The sequence below is a fragment of the Choristoneura fumiferana genome, chromosome Z, assembly GCF_025370935.1.
Source record: "Choristoneura fumiferana chromosome Z, NRCan_CFum_1, whole genome shotgun sequence".
NCBI classification, from domain to species: Eukaryota; Metazoa; Arthropoda; class Insecta; order Lepidoptera; family Tortricidae; genus Choristoneura; species Choristoneura fumiferana.
The window spans coordinates 4,673,248-4,694,356 of NC_133472.1; the positions used below are offsets into that span (position 1 = coordinate 4,673,248).

The window sequence follows — 21,109 nt, forward strand, 5'->3', positions numbered from 1 at the left end:
CTTGGGGACTTACAGTGACAAATTAAAACGGTTATTATGGTTTGTTAGTCTAACAACTGGTAGCATGGTGTATGGTTGAACTGAAGATGAGCTCTGGTTGAGTTCGAAACGAGTCAGTGTGGTGTGGTGGTGGTGATTGATGGGTTTGTGTGATTTGTGTGTGTTCTTACAGTGTGGAGGTGGAGGAACTGTATGAATACGCATATTTTGCATAAACTTAGCATATATATAAGGTCGCGGGTGAGCAAGGAAATTATTTTAGTTCATTTTAGTGAATGTTTTTACCTAGTAATCCGCAGAACCATAAAGAGTCTTCGTGATTTAATTTTCAAATTTTATCAAACCAATTTCAACAGTGAGATAATTATATTTTTCGGCATTAACTGAGCTAGCAACACTAATTTTGGATCAACTTCAAAATTTTGCCCTGTATTGTCATATGCTCGTTGAAGTGGCAGTGGGCCATATAGCACGGAGAACAGATGGTCGTTGGGGCCGAAAGGTCCTCGAGTGGAGACCGCGGATCGACAAGCGCAGCGTAGGACGTCCACCAACGCAATGCACGGATGACCTGGTTAAAGCCGCGGGTTCACGGTGGATGCAAGCCGCTTCCAACCGAGGCAACTGCAGGTCTATGGGGGAGGCCTATGTCCAACAGTGGACGTCCTACGGCTGATATGATGATGATAGAAATAGAAATAGAAATAGAAATAGAAACGTTTATTCGCTAATTCGCAAATTACATATTATAAGTACACAAAATAAAACAAGTATAAAATAAATATTAATGACAGTATTTGCGAAATCGCGAAACGGTCTCGGCTCAGCATAGTGTTGGCCGTAGAGGCCAACGCTGGTCTTCCGCTGAGACCGCTTGGCGACTTCACGGAAGGCGACATAAATTCAAAAAAAAAGAAAAAAAAGAAAAGTAAATCTAAAAAGAAACAAATGATGATTGTCATAATGATGTTGAATGCTATTTAACAATGACTATTCTAGATACGCCCGTTCGGACGCAGCGAAGCGTTTGCTTGACGCTGGTGCCGATGCTAACTCCCAAGACAACACCGGCCGCACGCCACTCCACGCCGCCGTCGCAGCCGATGCCATGGGCGTCTTCCAGATACTGCTGCGGAACAGAGCTACCAACCTCAATGCCCGCATGCACGACGGAACCACGCCGCTCATACTGGCAGCCAGGTACAATAATTTTGCTGAATATAAGCAGGTGTAACGTTTTAAAATTTCGTGATTCTCACTCATAGTCAAAATATCATATATGGGACTTATCACACTATTTTTACACAAGTAATATTTACCTCGACGTTTCGGCAACGTTACAGTTGCCGTGGTCACGAGTAGACTGAAGTGTGGGGTGTCAAGTCTGCCTAGCAGCGCGAGTTCTTCGAACTACCCGCACTTGATCACTAATAGTACCGGCACTCGTATCACGAACTACCCGCACTTTCACTTTTATTAGTCACCCCATCACACCGACACACAACACTAACAACGTCCGAACATTCATCCCGACGCCGACACTTATTAATAACAGGATTCCACGAAGATGAAAGCTTAAAGAAATAAATAGAGGTAAATATTACTTGTGTAAAAATAGCGTGACAAGTCCCGTATATGGTATTTTGACTATAAGCAGGTGTTTTAAAGCCGCCTTCCACCGCGAGCGGAGCGGACTTATTAAGGACTTCTGATCTTAAACCATACCTATTAAGATGGTCGAGGCCCCTACTTTACCAACGCGTTTGTCAGTGACATATCGCTCACCTAGATCCAGTGGCGTAGCGTGGACTAATGTAGACGTGGGCGAAGTCGTATCAGTGAGGGCCCTTTTTTATGGTCGCAAGAGGCCTCTTAAAAGGCTGCACCTACTTAACCAACCATCTTCTCGACAGGTTGGCCATCGAAGGCATGGTGGAAGACTTAATCAACGCTGACGCTGACATCAATGCCGCTGACAACAGCGGTAAAACCGCGCTCCACTGGGCAGCGGCCGTCAATAATGTTGACGCCGTCAACGTGCTGCTGATGCACGGCGCCAATCGTGACGCGCAAGATGACAAGGTAAGAGATCCTTGAATACCTTAAGGCAAAGGCTAGACAAAGGTTAAAAACTCGGATAGAAAACAGTGTGATCACAATAGGAACATCAGAGGTATATGGATGGTATGGACTTGGAGGTGTCAAATGTGATTCTGAGTCGACCACTGTCAGAACCGCTGGTTCCGCTGGTTTGTGCTTCGCAGCTTTTGATCTGATCTGGGGGTGAATCACTTGTCACGTGTGTGGCTGGGGGTCCTATCCCGAATCGGCAATTTCAATCAAGAGTGCAAGTGCCGTGATGCTACTTAAATCATCTATAAAAGATGTCAAGGCTTAAGAGAAGTTTCCCTGCCGGCCGCGCGGCCGTGTTAGGTATTCGTTTGGGATATTGCTGTCTTTATCGCTCGTGACATAAGCGCGCGCAGCCGTCCCCCCATGTCTTCCGCAACGATGTCCGTAATTTATATCGAGATAGCTGTAGGCTTTTCAAGATTTGGGCGGTTGAATTTTAGGTTCCGTTGTCCTCATATTATACGAAAAGTATAGCACAGTAATCAATGATATTTTACAATCAAGATATTCATTATATTTTCTATGCCTGTGATTTTTTTGATTTTTGTAAAAATGCTTTATTAGTCTGTAATTCTCGTGCAATGTTGACATCTTTTTGCTGTCGACTTTTGAGCTCCTTTAATTCTGATATTACACATTTATATGAAAATCGGAAAAACCACAGGCATAGATAATTACGTCTAGTCCATACTTACAAAATTTGTTGCCTAGTTTTCAAATGAGACCGGCTACGTTTGTATGGAGAATGGAACGAAGGGACTTCTCTTATTTTTTTTACAGTATCTTAACCTCCAGTATCTATCCATTCGCAGGACGAAACGCCCCTCTTCCTGGGCGCGCGCGAGGGCTCCTACGGCGCCTGCCGCGCGCTCCTCGATGCGATGGCCAACCGTGAGATCACCGACCACATGGACCGGCTGCCGAGAGACGTGGCTCAGGAGCGGATGCATGACGATATCGTAAGGCTGCTCGATGAACACTGCCCCAGGCCGCCGCCCCAGCATCATCACGTTATGCGTAAGTACCACTGCTACAGAATCCTATCATCGTCAAGAAGATGTCGATTTACTGTCATTCGGTGCAAATTTGACCATTTTGAATTTGGACCAAAATTAATATCAACCAAAGGGAGTTTTTTCAAGATGTAGTTGTGCTGAAAAATATTTTTGTTGTAAATTAATTAAACCCAAATGGAATATTGTCCATTATATATAAGGAGCAAAATTAAATAAGCAATAAGTGAATGTTGTCTAAATCGAGTTTTAACTTAATATGTAGGCCCAAAACAAAAGATTTCGGGTGGAACATATTTACAATTCGTCATGTTTCAGAGTGTAGGTACGTAAATACATGGGGTCGTATTTTTTTACCATATTACAGGTTCCACTTTCGACGATATTCAGCATGGTCAATTTTCCTTGTTGATGTATTTCAAATTGTAATTTTTCTGCTTTGACGTATAATTTCGAGTTGTCAATTTTCCATTTGCACCAAATGACAGTAAATCAAGATGTCCACTGGTGAACAAAGGTCCCCTCTTAAAACGACACAGTGAACGACAATTGAGTCATTATTCGAGGTCTGTTTCGTGGTCACGTTTTTTAGGGCTCCGTAGTCAACTAGGAACCCTTATAGTTTCGCCATGTCTGTCCGTCTGTCTGTCTGTCTCTCTGTCCGTCCGCGGCTAAGCTCTGAGACTGTTAGTACTAGAAAGCTGTAATTTGGCATGAATATATCAGTCACGCCGACAGTAGTAAAATATTTTTTTTTTTTTATTTTGGGTACCTCCGATAGACGGTCTTTAATTATCTAGGGATAGACGTAAAGTGGGGGTGTTTTTTTTTCTCGACTAACCCCTATAGTGTGGGGTATTTTTGGATAGGTCTTTTAAAACCATTGGTGGTTGCTAAGACGATTTTTCTATTCAGTGATCTGTTTGCGAAATATTCAACTTTAAAGTGCAAATTTTCATTAAAATCGAGCGAACCCCCCTCTAAAATCTAAACTATTGGGTGGAAAAATTTGAAAAAAATCAGAATGGTAGTAAATATATCAAATTTACAAGAAAAATTATAGCGGCTAAGATTGCTTGAGAATTATTAGTAGTTTAAGAGTAAATAGCAGCCAAAAGAGGCCTTAAATATAAAACATCCCATCAAAACATAAATTTGGAATGAGAGCTAATTTCAATATTATGATATATGCCTTGATTGTTGACTTTAACGGCAAAAGAAGTGAGGTCTTAATGGGTGCCAAGTTCAATGGTCAGTCCTGAAATTTATCTATCATAATATAAAATATTTTATAACAACTTAAAATATCAATTCTTCTTATCCTCCTAACGTGCAAGTCAATTGTTTGATTTACTTTATGAAATTTATGATAGTTTGATTTAAAATTACAATAAGTCCTATATAAAGGACTTTGGTTGCAGGAGGTTAAAACTTAGGATAATATATTGAAGCCTAATTCAGGTCTGACTTGGCTAGTTCTCAGATACGAATTATTATTAAGTACCTACTAAGACTTTACAACTTCCGAAGGCTATAATATAATTCGTATATGAAAACTAGCCATATCGTCACTACTTTGAAAAAATCTCTAATCTCAAATCAATACGTCAACAAAATTGACCTTTGAAATAATGTTCGTAAAGTTCAATTAGAAAAGTATCAAATTTGAGATACGAGCTTTTTACAAAATAGTGACGATATGTCGCTTAAATCGTCCTAAAATTTCGAAAAATCCCTTCAAACTACCGCTAAAATTTTTAAAATTACCGCTACCGCTATTTAAAATTTCGTTTTTTTTATCTTTTCATTGTAGTCGTAGTGTCTACTCTTGTGTCTGATATCCTGTCAATCGTTCAAAGGTTGACTGGAAGAGATCCCTTTACGGGATAAGTTTGCCTTTGTACATCTTATTATCCTGTGTTCTGTTATTTTCATGTGTTTTTATGTACAATAAAGAGTTTTACAATACAATACAATACAAATCAACAAAAATCAACTAAAAATCAGATCACCAAGTTTCATGTCTATAATGCTCAAGGCATAATGTTATAAATCTTCACTTACTATTTTCCTATATTGAGCGGTCTCAGAGATTGCGTACGATGTGTTCGGGATCACAACCCAGACTCGCGCCGAAAGCGAAGCAGCCAGCCTGGCTCTGGGTAGAGCGCCACTGAGTCTCTCACCGCGTTCTTCCTCAGATTCCCTTGTAGCCCCAATGCGTTGCGAGACTTACGCGAAAGATTCGTTTTTATTTCGGTAAGACATGGTAACGTGTATACAATGCGAGTCCCAAATCGTTTGATATTTAGAGCGTTGTCAGATTATCCGATCCGATATCGGTATTGGACGCCGATACCGATATGGGGGCAAGTAAAATGTATGAAATATGATTCGATGTCTGATCGAATAATTTGAAAGACGGGTCCATATTTCATACATTTTACTTGCCCCGATATCGGTATCGGTGCCTTATACCGATATCCGATCGGATAATCTGAAAACGCTCTTACTCTGCAAACGACAGAAAAATATGTTTTTTTGAAGTATTTACCTTCGTGGCCATTATTAAGTGCTTGAAGGAGGCGATACGTACCTATGAATATGGATGGGATATAAATTACAATTATTAATTCATGTCACACACAACGTATTAATTTCAGCGCCATCTGTTAGCTTAGCAGGGTACTCGATGTCGTTGTACACTTGAAAAAAAGTCTGCATATGTATTTTCATAGATGTATAGAAGATAGATTGTGTTGCATTCAACGCGGATGAAGTCGCAGGCGGAAAGCTAGTGTTAAAATAAATGGAGTATGCATTGCAAGAAAAACAAAAAGGATGTTTTTCTCCATTAAATATGTTCGTTATTGTGCTCATAGATGGCGCTGGCCTGCTTGAAACACGCTATCGTTGTGCTTCTGTGATTTGTTTAAATTCTTATCTTATTTTAGAATTATTAGTTTTTACAAATTTATAAATAGTTTTTGTAGCGTGTCTTCATGAATACCAGTGAGGATACGTATCATACGTACAATCAAGGACAAAGGTATCGACACGGCCAGAGTTGCAAAAACATGTATACACGACTTTATGCACACAACACTAAGGCCGTGTATACATATATTCTTGCAACTTTGGCCGTGCCTATATCTTTGCCCTTGAATGTACGTTGAGTTATAGTGCAACTTGGCTGCTCCTGCTCCATCTCCATCACATATATCAGCCATCAAATTCGGTGTTCAGTTCAATTTCGATTCAAATAGATACTTAACTAGCTTTCCGCCGGCGACTTCATCCGCGGTGAATTAATTTTTCGCGTGCAGCACAATTAATAAAATAATCCAGTATCAAAGTAGTGTTTGTCCTTTTTATACTGCATATTATACTGCGATACAACGTATCTTATTATACTATACCTAGCTGCCTACGATATGCTACACGTGGGGGATGGATAAAGGATTAGGTATTCAATAGGTACCATCAGCCAAATAAGTGGTCTATAAATTTTTAAACAAGTTCCTATCAAATGAATATCCCTAAAGCGAACTCTCAAGTTGACAGACACGTCTATTGGTATTATTGTTTTAGGACATGCAAACGATTATCAACTTTAGAGTGTAGATAGACCACATACTTGGCTGATGGTAGGTACTTACGTCTGTAAAAAATATATTGAGGGTTAATCTGGTTTTCAAGGCTAAAATTAACTTTTACCAGTCACATCTTGGAGTTATCGTTTTATGATGTCAACAATCCTATTGGCTTTTTTTACATTTATTTATACACTAACCTTAACCCGCGGCTTCGCCCGCATCAGAAATAGCTTAATACCGTATTAACTGAACTGTTGTAAATTATGTCCATGTATTTTTTTGGTAATATATAACGACAACCATTTACTTACACGATTCTTGTTACCATGGCAACGCAAAAATTAAATTTACAGTTTGGCTTAAAAAAAAATTTTCGGTAACAATTTCAAAGATCGGTCATCCACCATTAAGGTGCGACCCAACCGCTGTTTGAAAAACGGTGACGGTACGGAATCGCAGTGACGCATCGTATGCGTAAGTAACTAAAAATATACGGTTTTCGCAATTTTTCCTTTATCTGTGCTATAAGAAGTTGCTTCGTACCAAATTTCAAGATTCTGAGTTCACGGGAATTACGCTGTAGGTTTTGATTCCCTTGCGAGTTTCGAATATTTGCGGAAATTTGCGGCAAAAACGGCTATATCTTTTGATTGCGTTGGCTTAAAAGTTTGATTTTTTCACAGCTCCAAGGGATAGTAGACCTGAGTATTCGATATAAATTTCAACTTTATACCTTCACGCGGTTCTGAGAGAAAGGGTCTTGACAGACGGACGGACGGACGGACAACAAAATGATCCTTTATGGGTTCCGTTTTTTCCTTTCGAGGTACGGAACCCTAAAAAAAACCCTTAACACTTAGGGGTATGAAAAATAACTTACGTCCTATTCCCGGACCTACCGAATATACACAAAAAAGTTCATAAAAATCGGTCGAACCGTTCGGAAGGAGTTTGGTCACAAACATTTTTGACCCGAGAATTTTATTATTTACTAGCTGTTGCCCGCGGCATCACTCCCGTTGCATTTTTTCTTTATTTTCTTCCATAAAAACTTTCTCCTGACAGTAACGAACACAACAAAAAAAGAATTAGCGAAATCGGACCAGTCGTTCCCGAGTTTTGCGCTTAGCAACACATTTTTACGATTAATTTTTATTTATACAGATTTAACTTAACTCATGTTTCCGCATCTCCCGCAGAATCCCCCAACCCTCACCCGCAGCTGATCAGTCAGCCGACGGTGATCAGCGCGTCAGCCAAGGGCAAGCCGAAAAAGCTGCGTGCTAAAGCCGGACCCGACAGCCCCCAAGAATACGACAACAACAACTTGCAACACTCGCAGATCAGGCGGTAAGTCAAGTTTATTTAAGATGTTTGTCTGTAATTAAATCTAGCAAGTTTTGGTTCACTTCCCGGTTACCGGTTGAAATTAAATTTTGCATACTTATGTAAATCGCGGACCTTGCAATAATGTGCAATGAGGACTATCGTTTTTTGCCTTTCTAGATGGCGCCACTGTTGCGTGAGGTTTTTAAGTGTGGCTTTCAAAGTATGTTATTACGGGCGTCAAAACAAAGTTTATATTAAAATCATATCCAATACACCTTAAAACGGTACCATAAAATATCGGGCAACCACAGTGTTGCGTAGTCTCGTTTTGTTCGGAAAAAAGGAGGACAAAAGTTTCCGAAAGACAAAACTGTCTCAAAACACAGACATTCATTGCCCCGTAACGCATTATTGCCATAATTAATTTCAGGTAATGCAAAATATTCACAAAATTATTCTAATTATGAATAAACCCGCGTAGCTCACCCAAAAACTAGGAGATTTGACATTTCGGAGACCTCACGCTACACTAGCGCCTGTAGCGGCGAATTCATACGCGATAGCCTTCATTGACATCCTGTTAGTCCGGCCAGGATCGTCTCCGCAGGACGGAACTATACAACGGTTAATGGCAACGACTTGAAATTTAGTATGCAAATATAGTTTGGGTGACAATAATCCAACTACAGCCAGCAAAAAAGGTTGTATTAAAAAAATAACAAATATTAGATTGTACAACAAGAGCATAAAACGGGCCATTTTACCCAAGACGTACATATAGCCACCCGAGCCGGTATGGCGAGGGTGGATAGACACGTCGAGGGGACAATGGGTTTAATGCTCGAGTTTCACGCTGCTTTTCACTTCGATGGCGAGGAAACAAAATAGCAACAGTGGAAACAATTGTTCACCTACTATGTACATTTTATTTTTCATGAATTACTATTTAATTATATATTTTTTTAATTTTATTGGTTTATTTTGATTGATTTGATTGATTTTTAATTTTATACAAATTAAACATTATGAAAAAAATATATATAAACTTCTTTGTTTGTGGCTGTTGACACCTGATTACCTTGGTCTTAGACGAAGATTTTATTTTATGTACTAGTGCATAAAAAGTCATTTTATGTCGCCTCGATCCAGCATAAACACGATCTTTACGAGCATGAGAAGTGAAAAACTTATTTATTATGTGATGTTGTTAAACAGAAAACCAAGTGTGAAGAAGAACAATAAAAAGGTGCCGCAAGAGGTGCCGCAGAGCGTCGAGAGTCTCGGCTCCAATCTCAGCCCAGTAGAATCGCCGCTTCAAAATTTACAGGTAACAGAAATAGAACTGTCTGTCCGTCCTTATGTTTGCTTACTTGAAACTCCTAAACGGGTAAATATTCGAAGAACACAGAAGGTCGTGTATACAAATTTTTGTAACTTTTTTTTATTTTTCTATTTGACTGTACGAAATTTAGTACATATGATAAGGTCCGGCTAGACGTAGCGACTAGCAGGCGCAAACAGCTTGTGCAGAAATAGGCGCAAAAACTGTATGGCGTCCAAAAGCTGTGTGTGCGTTATACCGTTTTGTATGTCGATAAATTCGACATCATTATTTCTAACAAGGTCGCAACACTATCGCATTCCTGGGCTCTGCATTCAACTCGCACGCTATCTGTAGGCGGAACCTGAAAGTAAATACCAGTTGTTTTTCGTTGACATGAAATGTCATTTTTTTTTATTAGGATTTGCCGTCACCGTACGACGCGACGTCTTTATACTCCAACGCCATGGTGCAGTTCGCTGGCATAGAGCTGATGCAACACAAGCAGCCGCCCAGCTATGAAGACTGCGTCAAGGTAAAACGCAAACGTACAGTTTTGGTGCTCCCTCATTGGCTGTAATAAATGTTATATAACGTTATAAAACACGATAACAATGGCTAACACTTTATGACTTTTGTTACAACTTGTTAGGTGTTTTAAACGATCCCCGCATTGGTATAAAAATGTTATATAACACCTTATAAAATTCACATTTGCAATTTGTTATACAACATTTTATAATTTATATATTTAACATAATAATAATAAATAAATATCACGGGACAATTCACACCAATTGACCTAGTCCCAAAGTAAGCTTAGCAAAGCTTGTGTTATGGGTACTAAGCAACGCATAAATAGAATTATATAGACTGGGATAGGATACATACTTATATACATATTAAACACCCAAGACCTGAAGCTTCGTAGTCAGTTTCTCTAACCACTAGGCCATCAGGTCATCGACCGCACACAACAACATAATAACAATGTTTAACATTTGTTCCAATTTGTTATACAATGTTATAAAACAAATGTCTTATAACGTTATATAACATTTATAACAGCCACTGTGGGAGCAACATTAACTACGTATGTACACGGTGCCCGCGAGGATTCCTGGACATATTACGCAACAGATATAACTAGTTTGATTGTCATTTTTTAGAAAGACGAAGGTTTTATTACATATCAACTGAGTCCTGACTTTTTTAACAAATGTAAGTACAGTCAAGTGCATAAATATTTATAAAGACAGCGTCAAATATATGTATGTATACATCGACCTTATGGTTAGTGGTGTAAAGGTTTATAGATATTTGAAACGTCTTGGTAACGTACATTATATTTATGACCTTGGCTGTAGCAACTTAAGACTTAGATGTGTCACCAGCTTAGTTATTTTGGATATTATTGAACAATATGTGCTTTATGAAGTACATTCTGCCGTTATTTTTAGTGTAATATTGTTATTTATAAAGTACACGAGAATACGGTATTTGACTATTTTGTGTATGTTTTATAAATTAAAACTACACAATGCCTGTTATCGAAAAGAAAAACAGTTTTTAAGCTACCTATACAAATAAAAAAGTTATAAAGGTTTGAAATTCAAGATTAGACGGAGAAAGACATACTGGCATGTGACGTCACACGCCAGTACCGCCATACTTGCTACATAGAGAAAAGCGTTTGAGGAAGACAGGTATATAGATTTTTCAAAAAATCACTATAAATCCAATTTTCAACCGATTTCAATTTTCTCTTCGCTAAACACTATCTGTATATCTATATTTTCATAATAATGTTAAGATATGGCAAAAGCAGGAGTTGTCAAATACCGTATTCACGAGGTTATACAAGGTTTTCTTCTGAATCAAAACTTATGCGTGAATACGTATGATTATATATGGTAGTTGATTGCGGGTAAAGCAGCGTTTTATGCACTCGTTGTACAATCTACTAATCCATTATATGTTCGTCATTGTCTAACTTGTTCGTGTTGTCTTTGTCAGACGGGTCAATCGCTGCAACAGACGTACGGCGGCGGCGCAATGGGAGCGACCCTCTCGCCCCCCTATTCAAATCATTCACCCACACACAGCAACCACACGACCTCCCCTCACGCATATATTGGTAAGTAAGCTATATAAAAGAATAAGATTAAAAAAACTAAAACTCTAGTCCAGAATTAGGCGAATTAACTTGACAGTTTATTACTCACAAATGTTGCCACAGTTACACCAGTGCTGTACTTATCGAGTATCGATGTTAGAAAAAAACTTAATATGAAATAATAATAAAAGATATTTTTTATTTGAAACACTGGAAAAAATGGGTAGTACTTAAGTAACTTTCAAGGAAAACTATAACGGCTAAGTTAGCTTGAGAATTATTAGTAGTTTATGAGTAAATAGCAGCTTAAGGTATAAAATATACCTAAACTTGGAAGATTCCTTTGAAAAATATTACTTAATTTTTTCGTAATGGCTACGGAACCCTATTTTGGGCGTGTCCGACACGCTCTTGGCCGATTTTTTTAGCATTAGAAAAAGGGTAAACAATATTGACGAGTATTATTTGAAAACCGTATTTAAAAAATCAGTAACTATTACCATCTATTACTTATGATACCGAAATAATGTAAATTTGGTCGCTCGACTTTGACGACTGCGTAACGCCCACTTCGCTCAAAGAATATTGGTGGGTCACTGTGGGCTTTCACCATGACAGACGACAGTTCCACTTATATCGCCGACAACGCTCGCGGCTTTTTTATTACGTTAGTGGAGCGGTAGTTTCAGCGGTCGTGGTCGAGGGCGTTGCGGTCGTTTTGTGGAACGTAGCCGTTGTATAACAATAGGTAAATACTCTCTCCGATCGAGAGCGTTGCGGTCGTTTTGTGGAACGTAGCCGTTGTATAACAATAGGTAAATACTCTCTCCGGTCGAGGGCGTTGCGGTCGTTTTGTGGAACGTAGCCGTTGTATAACAATAGGTAAATACTCTCTCCGGTCGAGAGCGTTGCGGTCGTTTTGTGGAACGTAGCCGTTGTATAACAATAGGTAAATACTCTCTCCGGTCGAGAGCGTTGCGGTCGTTTTGTGGAACGTAGCCGTTGTATAACAATAGGTAAATACTCTCTCCGGTCGAGGGCGTTGCGGTCGTTTTGTGGAACGTAGCCGTTGTATAACAATAGGTAAATACTCTCTCCGGTCGAGGGCGTTGCGGTCGTTTTGTGGAACGTAGCCGTTGTATAACAATAGGTAAATACTCTCTCCGGTCGAGGGCGTTGCGGTCGTTTTGTGGAACGTAGCCGTTGTATAACAATAGGTAAATACTCTCTCCGGTCGAGAGCGTTGCGGTCGTTTTGTGGAACGTAGCCGTTGTATAACAATAGGTAAATACTCTCTCCGGTCGAGAGCGTTGCGGTCGTTTTGTGGAACGTAGCCGTTGTATAACAATAGGTAAATACTCTCTCCGGTCGAGGGCGTTGCGGTCGTTTTGTGGAACGTAGCCGTTGTATAACAATAGGTAAATACTCTCTCCGGTCGAGAGCGTTGCGGTCGTTTTGTGGAACGTAGCCGTTGTATAACAATAGGTAAATACTCTCTCCGGTCGAGAGCGTTGCGGTCGTTTTGTGGAACGTAGCCGTTGTATAACAATAGGTAAATACTCTCTCCGGTCGAGAGCGTTGCGGTCGTTTTGTGGAACGTAGCCGTTGTATAATGGTAAATACTCTCTCCGGTCGAGGGCGTTGCGGTCGATTTGTGGAACGTAGCCGTTGTATAATGGTAAATACTCTCTCCGGTCGAGGGCGTTGCGGTCGTTTTGTGGAACGTAGCCGTTGTATAACAACTCTCTCTCTCCTTCCTCCAGGCTCCCCGTCTCCCGGCAAGTCACGGCCATCTTTGCCGACGTCGCCCGCGCACATGGCGGCGCTGCGTCATTCGCACCAACACCAGCTGGACGCGGCAGCGTACTCGGCGCTGGCGCACCTCAGTGAGTACAGTATGTAGATAGATATAGATTTGTTTATTACCTTCTGAAAAAATACATTGTAAATCCATGTCTGGTTTAGAGATACAAAGGATCGTCTAATGTACACAAAAACTGATGTACACTGAACTGGTGGTAGGACCTTGTGTAAGGTCCGCCCGGATTGCTACCACCATCTTGCTCGCTAATCCTGCCGTGAAATAGCAATGCTTGCATTGTTGTGTTTCGGCGTGGAGAGTAAGACAGCCGGTGAAATAACTGGCACTTGAGGTATTCCATCTTAGGCCTCTAGGTTGGCAACGCATCTGCAATCTCCCTGGAGTTGCAGGTGTCTATGGGCGGTGGTGATCTCTTACCATCAGGAGACCCGCTTGCTCGTTTGCCATCCAGTCGAACAAAAAAAATAGATATAGATTTGTTTATTACCTTCTGAAAAAATACATTGTAAATCCATGTCTGGTTTAGGGATACAGAAAAGGATCGTCTAATGTACACACAAAAAAAACGAATTATTATTAAATTCAAATTACTGGTCTGATGAAAATTATTAAAAAAAAACAATAAAAATTACAGTATGACTGACATAGCCCAGCGAATTACCTCGTTAAAGTGGCAATGGGCAGGCCATATACGAGTACATATCACGGAGAACAGATCGCTCATCCAATAGATAGAATAATGACATATTTACAAGAAAATAAGTTTAAGATTTTAAATTTAAGGTTTGATATCTTTAAATCACTTTCTAAAGTATTTATTTATAAACAAGCAAATAATATATAAAATAATTAACAAAAACAAATACAAATAGAACTTAAACTAACTTACTCTACGAGTATATTTACAAATACCACTTGGGTGCTACGCTGGCTGCTATTGCTTTCTTTTCACTTTCTTATGTAACCGTTACACAATTGTGTCGATGTTCTGTTGGATGAACGAGATAGCCGTTGGGTCTATCAGACCAATATTACGCCTTCCATAAGAAATTTGCCAAGTGTGTAGGGAGACCGAGGAGAGTTGTGACATTGTCGATGTTTGTGAACTTATTTACTCGCAACAGCGCATGTTTGATAGCTCGAGATATGAGCTAAAAAAGCCCGATATTGCAAGCTCGCTAGCAGTTAATAAGTTCTTTATAAAACATAACCCTCCTTCGGGCAGTCGGGTAAAAACATTAAATTATAAAAAATAAAAAACCTGACTGCCAAAACTAAAAGGAAGAAAATAAGCCTAGTGGTCTAGAACTCTGTTAAGTAGCTAATTTAAAGTTCAACAGTCGGGACCCATTACTAAGAGTTTTTGAGCGTCACGATTTAAATGGGTCCCGACTGTTGAACTTTAAATTAGCTACTTAACAGAGTTCTAGACAACTAGGCTTATTTTCTTCCTTTTAGTTTTGGCAGTCGGGTTTTTTGATTTTTATAATTTAATGTTTTATTTTACACTTTTTTGATATTTATGTGAAAACGGTAGATTAAAAGTATTATAACCTATATATTTAGAATGGGCTAATTATTAGCTTTCATTTGATACCCATATTGTTACAATATTTTTTTTTCATTTCTCCGCCATATTTTTTTTCGTAGACGCCATATTGAAATATTAAATAGCCTATGTCACTCCAACAGTTATGACAAATCCAATGATACCTTGTATGTTACAATCCGTCCAGCCGTTTAGGCTGCAGCGAGGACCAAAGAAATGGACATACATACATACATATGCTCGAAAAACATAACCCTCCTTCGGGCAGTCGGGTAAAAATGGACGTTGTCACAACTCTCCTTGCTATTTGTCAAAGTATAACTTACTGTATTTCACAGGCGCAAATTCTCAACACAACGCGCAACTGCAAGCGGTAATGACACACGCGGCTGCGCTTGGGCAAGTGCAAGGCGCACAGCATCCCGCCATCACGAATATCATGTCAGGTGAGCTATTGGCCATTGCTGAACTTTGCCGAACATGCCCGAACTTCGTTAAGAGGATTTTTGAGGGTGTTTTGAAATTTTCGTTTCTTACGAATGGTTTTTCAGCGGAATTTTAGATTCAGAGATTTAAAAAATATTGCTTTGATTTTTCTTGGTTCTTAATCGATTCCCATTGGATTAGCAAATTTTTACGTGACGTCAGTGAAAAAGTCTGTAAATAGGAATAGAAATATTTCGTCATATCTTTGAAATAATCTCTTTCCTATATCAAATAAATACGTCACAGAAGTAAACTTACCAACCCTGCAAACTTGGCCGGAAGGTTTGACGAGTCCTTAAGAAATATTAACTTTAAGGCAGCTCCGCACTGACCTGCCGAATTTAATAAGTTTAAGTCGCATTGTTCCTAATTTAAATTTAGTGGCTAGATTGCTCGAGTCTGTGGTCCGACGTGGGTCCGGCAATCTTGTTCGACTTGCTGATATTTACTTTCCATTCGCTCAGCCACTAAAAAGGCTATTTGAACTCCATTGAGCCAAAAGAGTGGTTGGCGTGGATTCTGTAGGGCGAGATATTCCATTCGAATAACTTAACTCACTTCTCGAGAGAAGTGATCCGCGTTGCCTTAAGAATCTGTTTATACCACGCTACTGCTAGGTCAATTAGTGTTAAATGGCCCATACCTATTTTTGTTTGTTTTTCTCAGGACTGTACGGAAGCTGGGGTATCGGAGACACATTCCCGACCCCATCACCTGAGTCGCCCGACCATTGGTCAACGCCGTCTCCTCAAACGCCACTGACACAATCACCGCACTCCGATTGGTCAGATCGCGCTGCGCTTTCGCCTAACGACATGCAACAGACCAATAAGGGAGGCACTGAAGCGATCTACATTTAAATATGTAGAAATATATTTGTTCGAAATCGTTGTTGAAATCGTAGTAATTAATGTATGTGTTTTGAGGTTATAGCTGCCATTTTGAAATGGCAGACACATTCCAAACTGGGCATATCTACGTTGTCGGATAATATTTTGTGAAATATTAAAACACTGGAATTAATAAGACATTAGAAAAAAAAACAGAATTGAAAGAAACTTGTTAGCTTCAAAACGTGCGTGATAAAATAATCCAAGTGTTGACTATTATGAAATTGATGATTTTCCTTTGCCATAAAAGATAATAATGATGATGTTGTAACCCATATAACGATTTCCCACTCTAGCCTAACACTGAATTAATTTAAAATTATCAAAATTCGATTATCGATACGAATCGACAAAATAATCACCCATCACTATTTTATGAAATCTGTCACGAAATTGAATGCGATGTCATAAAAGGGTTTAGACATACTTATTATTATTTTTTTACTTGGGCAGTTTCGTATATATATCGTCGCTCGATCATAAAATTCGCCAGATTATAAAATGCTGATTGACTACCTTAGCCATATTAAGCATTTATCAATTAATTAAGGTACCGAAAGCAAAATTATAAACCCGAAGATATACATTTGATCGCACAATGAAGTAAATTATTAACTTAATTTGGCTCTGGCGCTTTGCCGACTGATGCCGCGATGCGCTCGCTTCGCTCGCTCGATTCGCGCGCTTTGGTCGCAATTGTATCTAATTTCTCTGAATCTAAAATGACAGAGAATTATTAGAGACCAGAATAGCAACTACCTGCTACTTTACGATGTGCTAGGTATGTAGCTAAGAATACATACGTATATGTTGCTCTCATCGATATACCTACCGTATTTGCTATTAGGCACATCATGCCTGATAAGGTCTCAAGTTTTTTTTTAAAGATTATCATGAAATGGCGGCGTTTTTCACATCCCTAGGATTTTAACGATCGCGCGACGACTTATATATCTAGAATGTGAACACAGAAGATTTGTCTACATTGATGACTGAATGTTATGTTTTAAAAAAAAATAACGACATTTTATTTAAGGATTGACTTGTAAGACTGCAGATTTGTTTGACAAAAAAGCTATAACGTCCTCTTAAAGCCGAGGTAAAGATTTTAGTTAATTTTACTAGAACCGTTTTACCTGTACGTGTAGATTCATACTTTATAATCTGTCTCTTCTTTTGATTAATAACTGCTGATTCACTTGGTGTTAATTTAAAGTAAATGACATTCAATTTTTCGTCGACTTACCAAGCATTTTCTATGTGTATCACGAAAACATCACTTCTTTTTTCTTTTCTTACTTGAAAAAAAAAAGTGAGCCCTGTCTCACTCATACGGCTTAAAGTTATAGTTTTGCCACACTTTATTGGACACACAAATTTTATATCAGCGACAAGTATTTTACTTTGTTACAATTTAATCATAATTAAAAGTAAAATAAAATGGTAAAGGGCAAATTCAAATTGACCATTTTTCCAAAAGTATCCCTTTTTTAAACACGTGGTTAAGTATGTCAACAGAATTTTTGTGAAGATACTTCGATAAAATCTCAAGGTCTTAAAGATGGACTTAGACTGATCTGGATTTGCATGACCCGGCAGAATAGATTCACGGTTCATACAAATTTTGGTGTATTTTTGCTTTTAAAATTTTGCTTTTTGTTAATTAAAATATGGTGCGTAAAGTAGTGTGCGTAGGAAGGTACTAAATACTTCGAGATTTTTATAAATATTTTATATTAATGCTATCTGTAATGAATTTTCGTACTTTTTAATTGGAATTAGAAATAAAAACAGTTTTCACTTACTCATCATCATCATCATCATCTCAGCCTATATATGTCCCACTGCTGGGCACAGGCCTCCTCTCAGAACAAGAGGACTTTCACTTACTCATCTACTATAAATTATGTTTTTAAATTTCGACCTTTAAAAACCCATACTTTAATATCGCAAAAATACACCTATATATCTCTACTAACTCCGTATTCATACAATTGTTGTGTTGTTAAATGTTTTAATGTAATTGTTTTAATAAACTGTGTTTTCAATCATTAATCATAATGATAAATAAACAAAAAAATGTAATTTTGCTTATGAGATTGTTTTGCTTTGGAAGTGAACGAAAATTATTTATGTGTGATTCCTTAGTAAGTTAACTTTTGTATTAGTGTATGTAGCGGATACGTTTGTTTTTAATTCGTTTCTAAGATTGTTTAAGTCCAAATTGTAAAGATGAGTCGAGATCGATTGTTTACAAAGTATATTCACAACACTATTTTTCTACAATTTTATTAGTGCCGGTATCGATGGCGCTGTCGTCGCAGCTATGGAAGTGAATTAGTATGACACGACAATAGTTCATTTTTTTTCGGCCGGCTGAAATAACTTTGCGTTTTATGTGTCATTTTTGAACGCGAGATCTCGACTTGAACGTTACAATTTGTTATAGACGTTTCTAGGACAGTTCGGAACCATTCCACGATTGCTTCCATTTTTTAAGAGGTGGACACAGATATACATCACTCAATTCGGGTTTGACATTAAAATCAATGAGATTATTTTATTTATTGTTTTAATTTATTGTAAACTTTGTCAGTTGCGTGTTAATTTTAACAAACACTGCCATTTTTAGATCCACCTCTTTGTTAACGGTTTTCCAGCGTAGTTTTTTACGTTTAGATCTCATCATTCCATTTCGCTTTAAAAATACAATTGTTTTTTTTAAACCTTACTCGGGACCAGGACATGCTCAATTTTTGTTAGAAAATAAAAATCCGCGTTATTTTGTAATATATTTACTGTAAGTTTATAAAACTTCCGCGACACAGTTTAATGTAAATAAACATGAAATGATCTTCGTAATTTACTTAGTTTTATTTAGTTTTAATTTTGATATTTTGTGTCATCGTAAAAGTGCCAAGGAGCAGTAAAAATGGGAACGCCCCTGACTTGAGCGGACCCAAACTGGTGTAAACTAGTATTTTTCGGAAGCGTAGTGATAATTGTGTATTACTAGTTTTAGTAATAAGTACATAATTCGTGCTTCCTTACGCATTCTCTTAATTATGTAATTGTACGCTACTTGTATTTAAGTTCCAAATTCTGTAGATACCCACGGTCAACTTTGTCCTTGGCCAATAGGGTTCTTGTTAGCTGCAAATTTATTAGTGCTGTTGGCAGTGGCGCTTTAGTTTATCGACAATCGTGAAGTTAGTAAGTGTCAGCATTAGTTCCGGTTTTAGCCACTAGAAGAATTAAGTTTGTCGTGCTAATATCTCAATAAAAATATTATCTGTATTTTTGGACACTGTGTTTTTACTTGCTTTTATATTTAGAAAAATAATCCAGTTGGTACTTTTACTGTGGATTTTATTAATTTGTCATTATGTTTAGTATCAAAATGATTCTTTAATATTTGTCGTTTTTTGTAATAATCATTGTGAACTACAGACTTAATGTAAAACTTAAATAAAAGTCTGCCCCTGTTGGCCTATTTGAACATAAGTTTGTTCTTTTCCAAATTGTAATGCTATGTTTCAGAAAGCTTTTTTTTATTGTAACCGCATGGATTTTCGGCACAAACTTCTTTCTGTCATAATTTTTCGCGTGCCTTGACTTAGTATAATTTATATTATAAAATGTAATTTAAATCAAGTTTAGTATAGGGATATTTTAGTTTTAGTATTGTAAATACATTTTATCATTATTTTTATGAAATGCATTTCTTTGTAAGAATTTGAAATTTTCTATGAATTTAATTTCAAATGTTTCCCCCTTAAATGACAATAAAGGAATACATATAAAGTGTTGTTTCTTTTGGTCGAGTGGTGATTTGATACAATACGATTTCTGATGAGATGAACCTTCGATAATTTCATAAAAATACACCAAGAACCTTATCACGAGCGTATTTCGTAAGGAGGCGATCAGATTACGCAACGAGTTCGCCGCGACTGATATGTGTATAGAAAACATGCTCGTAACTCGCAAGTGTGATTAAGGCCTTAGGTTAATTAGTATGCAAATGTCATTCGAACTTGAAACAAAAGATCAGTTATCTTTTTCATTTGAATCTTCAGGCTAATGAGAACTGAAAAGTCCCGAGCGACTTTAACATTCTTAACCGACTTCAAAAAAGGAGGAGGTTATCAATTCGGTTGTTTTTTTTACTGATATGCTTCTACTTTCTTCTTAGTCTAACAAACTTCCATTGGGTGACTTTATGGCTTGCTTTTGATATAAATGATGGTCCTCCAAAAAGATCAAGCAAGACTCGCATAAACATCAAGCAAGACTCGCATAAACTCTACATGCTATTAATAATAAATACATTTTATTTCGGTTTGTTTTTACAATCAGTATATTTTGGTTAGTGGGTACATACATTTAATGCTTAAATAATATGTAAACACGGCGGACAGCTCCTTTGGTTCAAAGATGTGCAGTTGCGACATATCGCACTCCCAGACCAACACCGCATCAACGCAAAATAATACACCATTTTAATTTAGACTAAGGGGCTGTTTCACCATCCATTGATTAGCGTTAACTGGCGGTTAGGTGTGATCCCGTCTCTATTTATTTTGTTCGAATAGACGGAGACGAGCGATGTGGCCTGCCCATTGCCACTTCAATTTGCATATTTTTCCAGCTATGTCAGTGACTTTAGTTCTTCGACGAATTTCCGTATTCCGGATTCTATCGCGCAAAGAAACTCCAAGCATAGCTCTCTCCATAGCTCGTTTGCGTGGCTTTGGTGGATGCAAGTGGCGAGTTGTCGTTCTAAGGGGGAGGCCTTTGTCCAGCAGTGGACGTCTTCCGGCTGATGATGATGATGATGATGATACGGAGACG

At 38.2% G+C, this 21,109-nt stretch overlaps 1 protein-coding gene across 1 annotated transcript in view; it reads left to right on the plus strand.

The window, feature by feature from the left end:
• Nucleotides 1-17,837, plus strand: part of LOC141440621 (uncharacterized) — a 48,707-nt gene extending 30,870 nt beyond the window's left edge. The window contains 10 exon segments of the mRNA XM_074105149.1: nucleotides 1,000-1,200; nucleotides 1,914-2,082; nucleotides 2,946-3,150; nucleotides 7,942-8,092; nucleotides 9,287-9,398; nucleotides 9,814-9,927; nucleotides 11,409-11,529; nucleotides 13,272-13,394; nucleotides 15,218-15,325; nucleotides 16,032-17,837. Coding sequence (XP_073961250.1) covers nucleotides 1,000-1,200; nucleotides 1,914-2,082; nucleotides 2,946-3,150; nucleotides 7,942-8,092; nucleotides 9,287-9,398; nucleotides 9,814-9,927; nucleotides 11,409-11,529; nucleotides 13,272-13,394; nucleotides 15,218-15,325; nucleotides 16,032-16,225 — 1,498 coding nt within the window. The 3' untranslated portion in view covers nucleotides 16,226-17,837.
• Nucleotides 17,838-21,109: the final 3,272 nt, after the last annotated feature.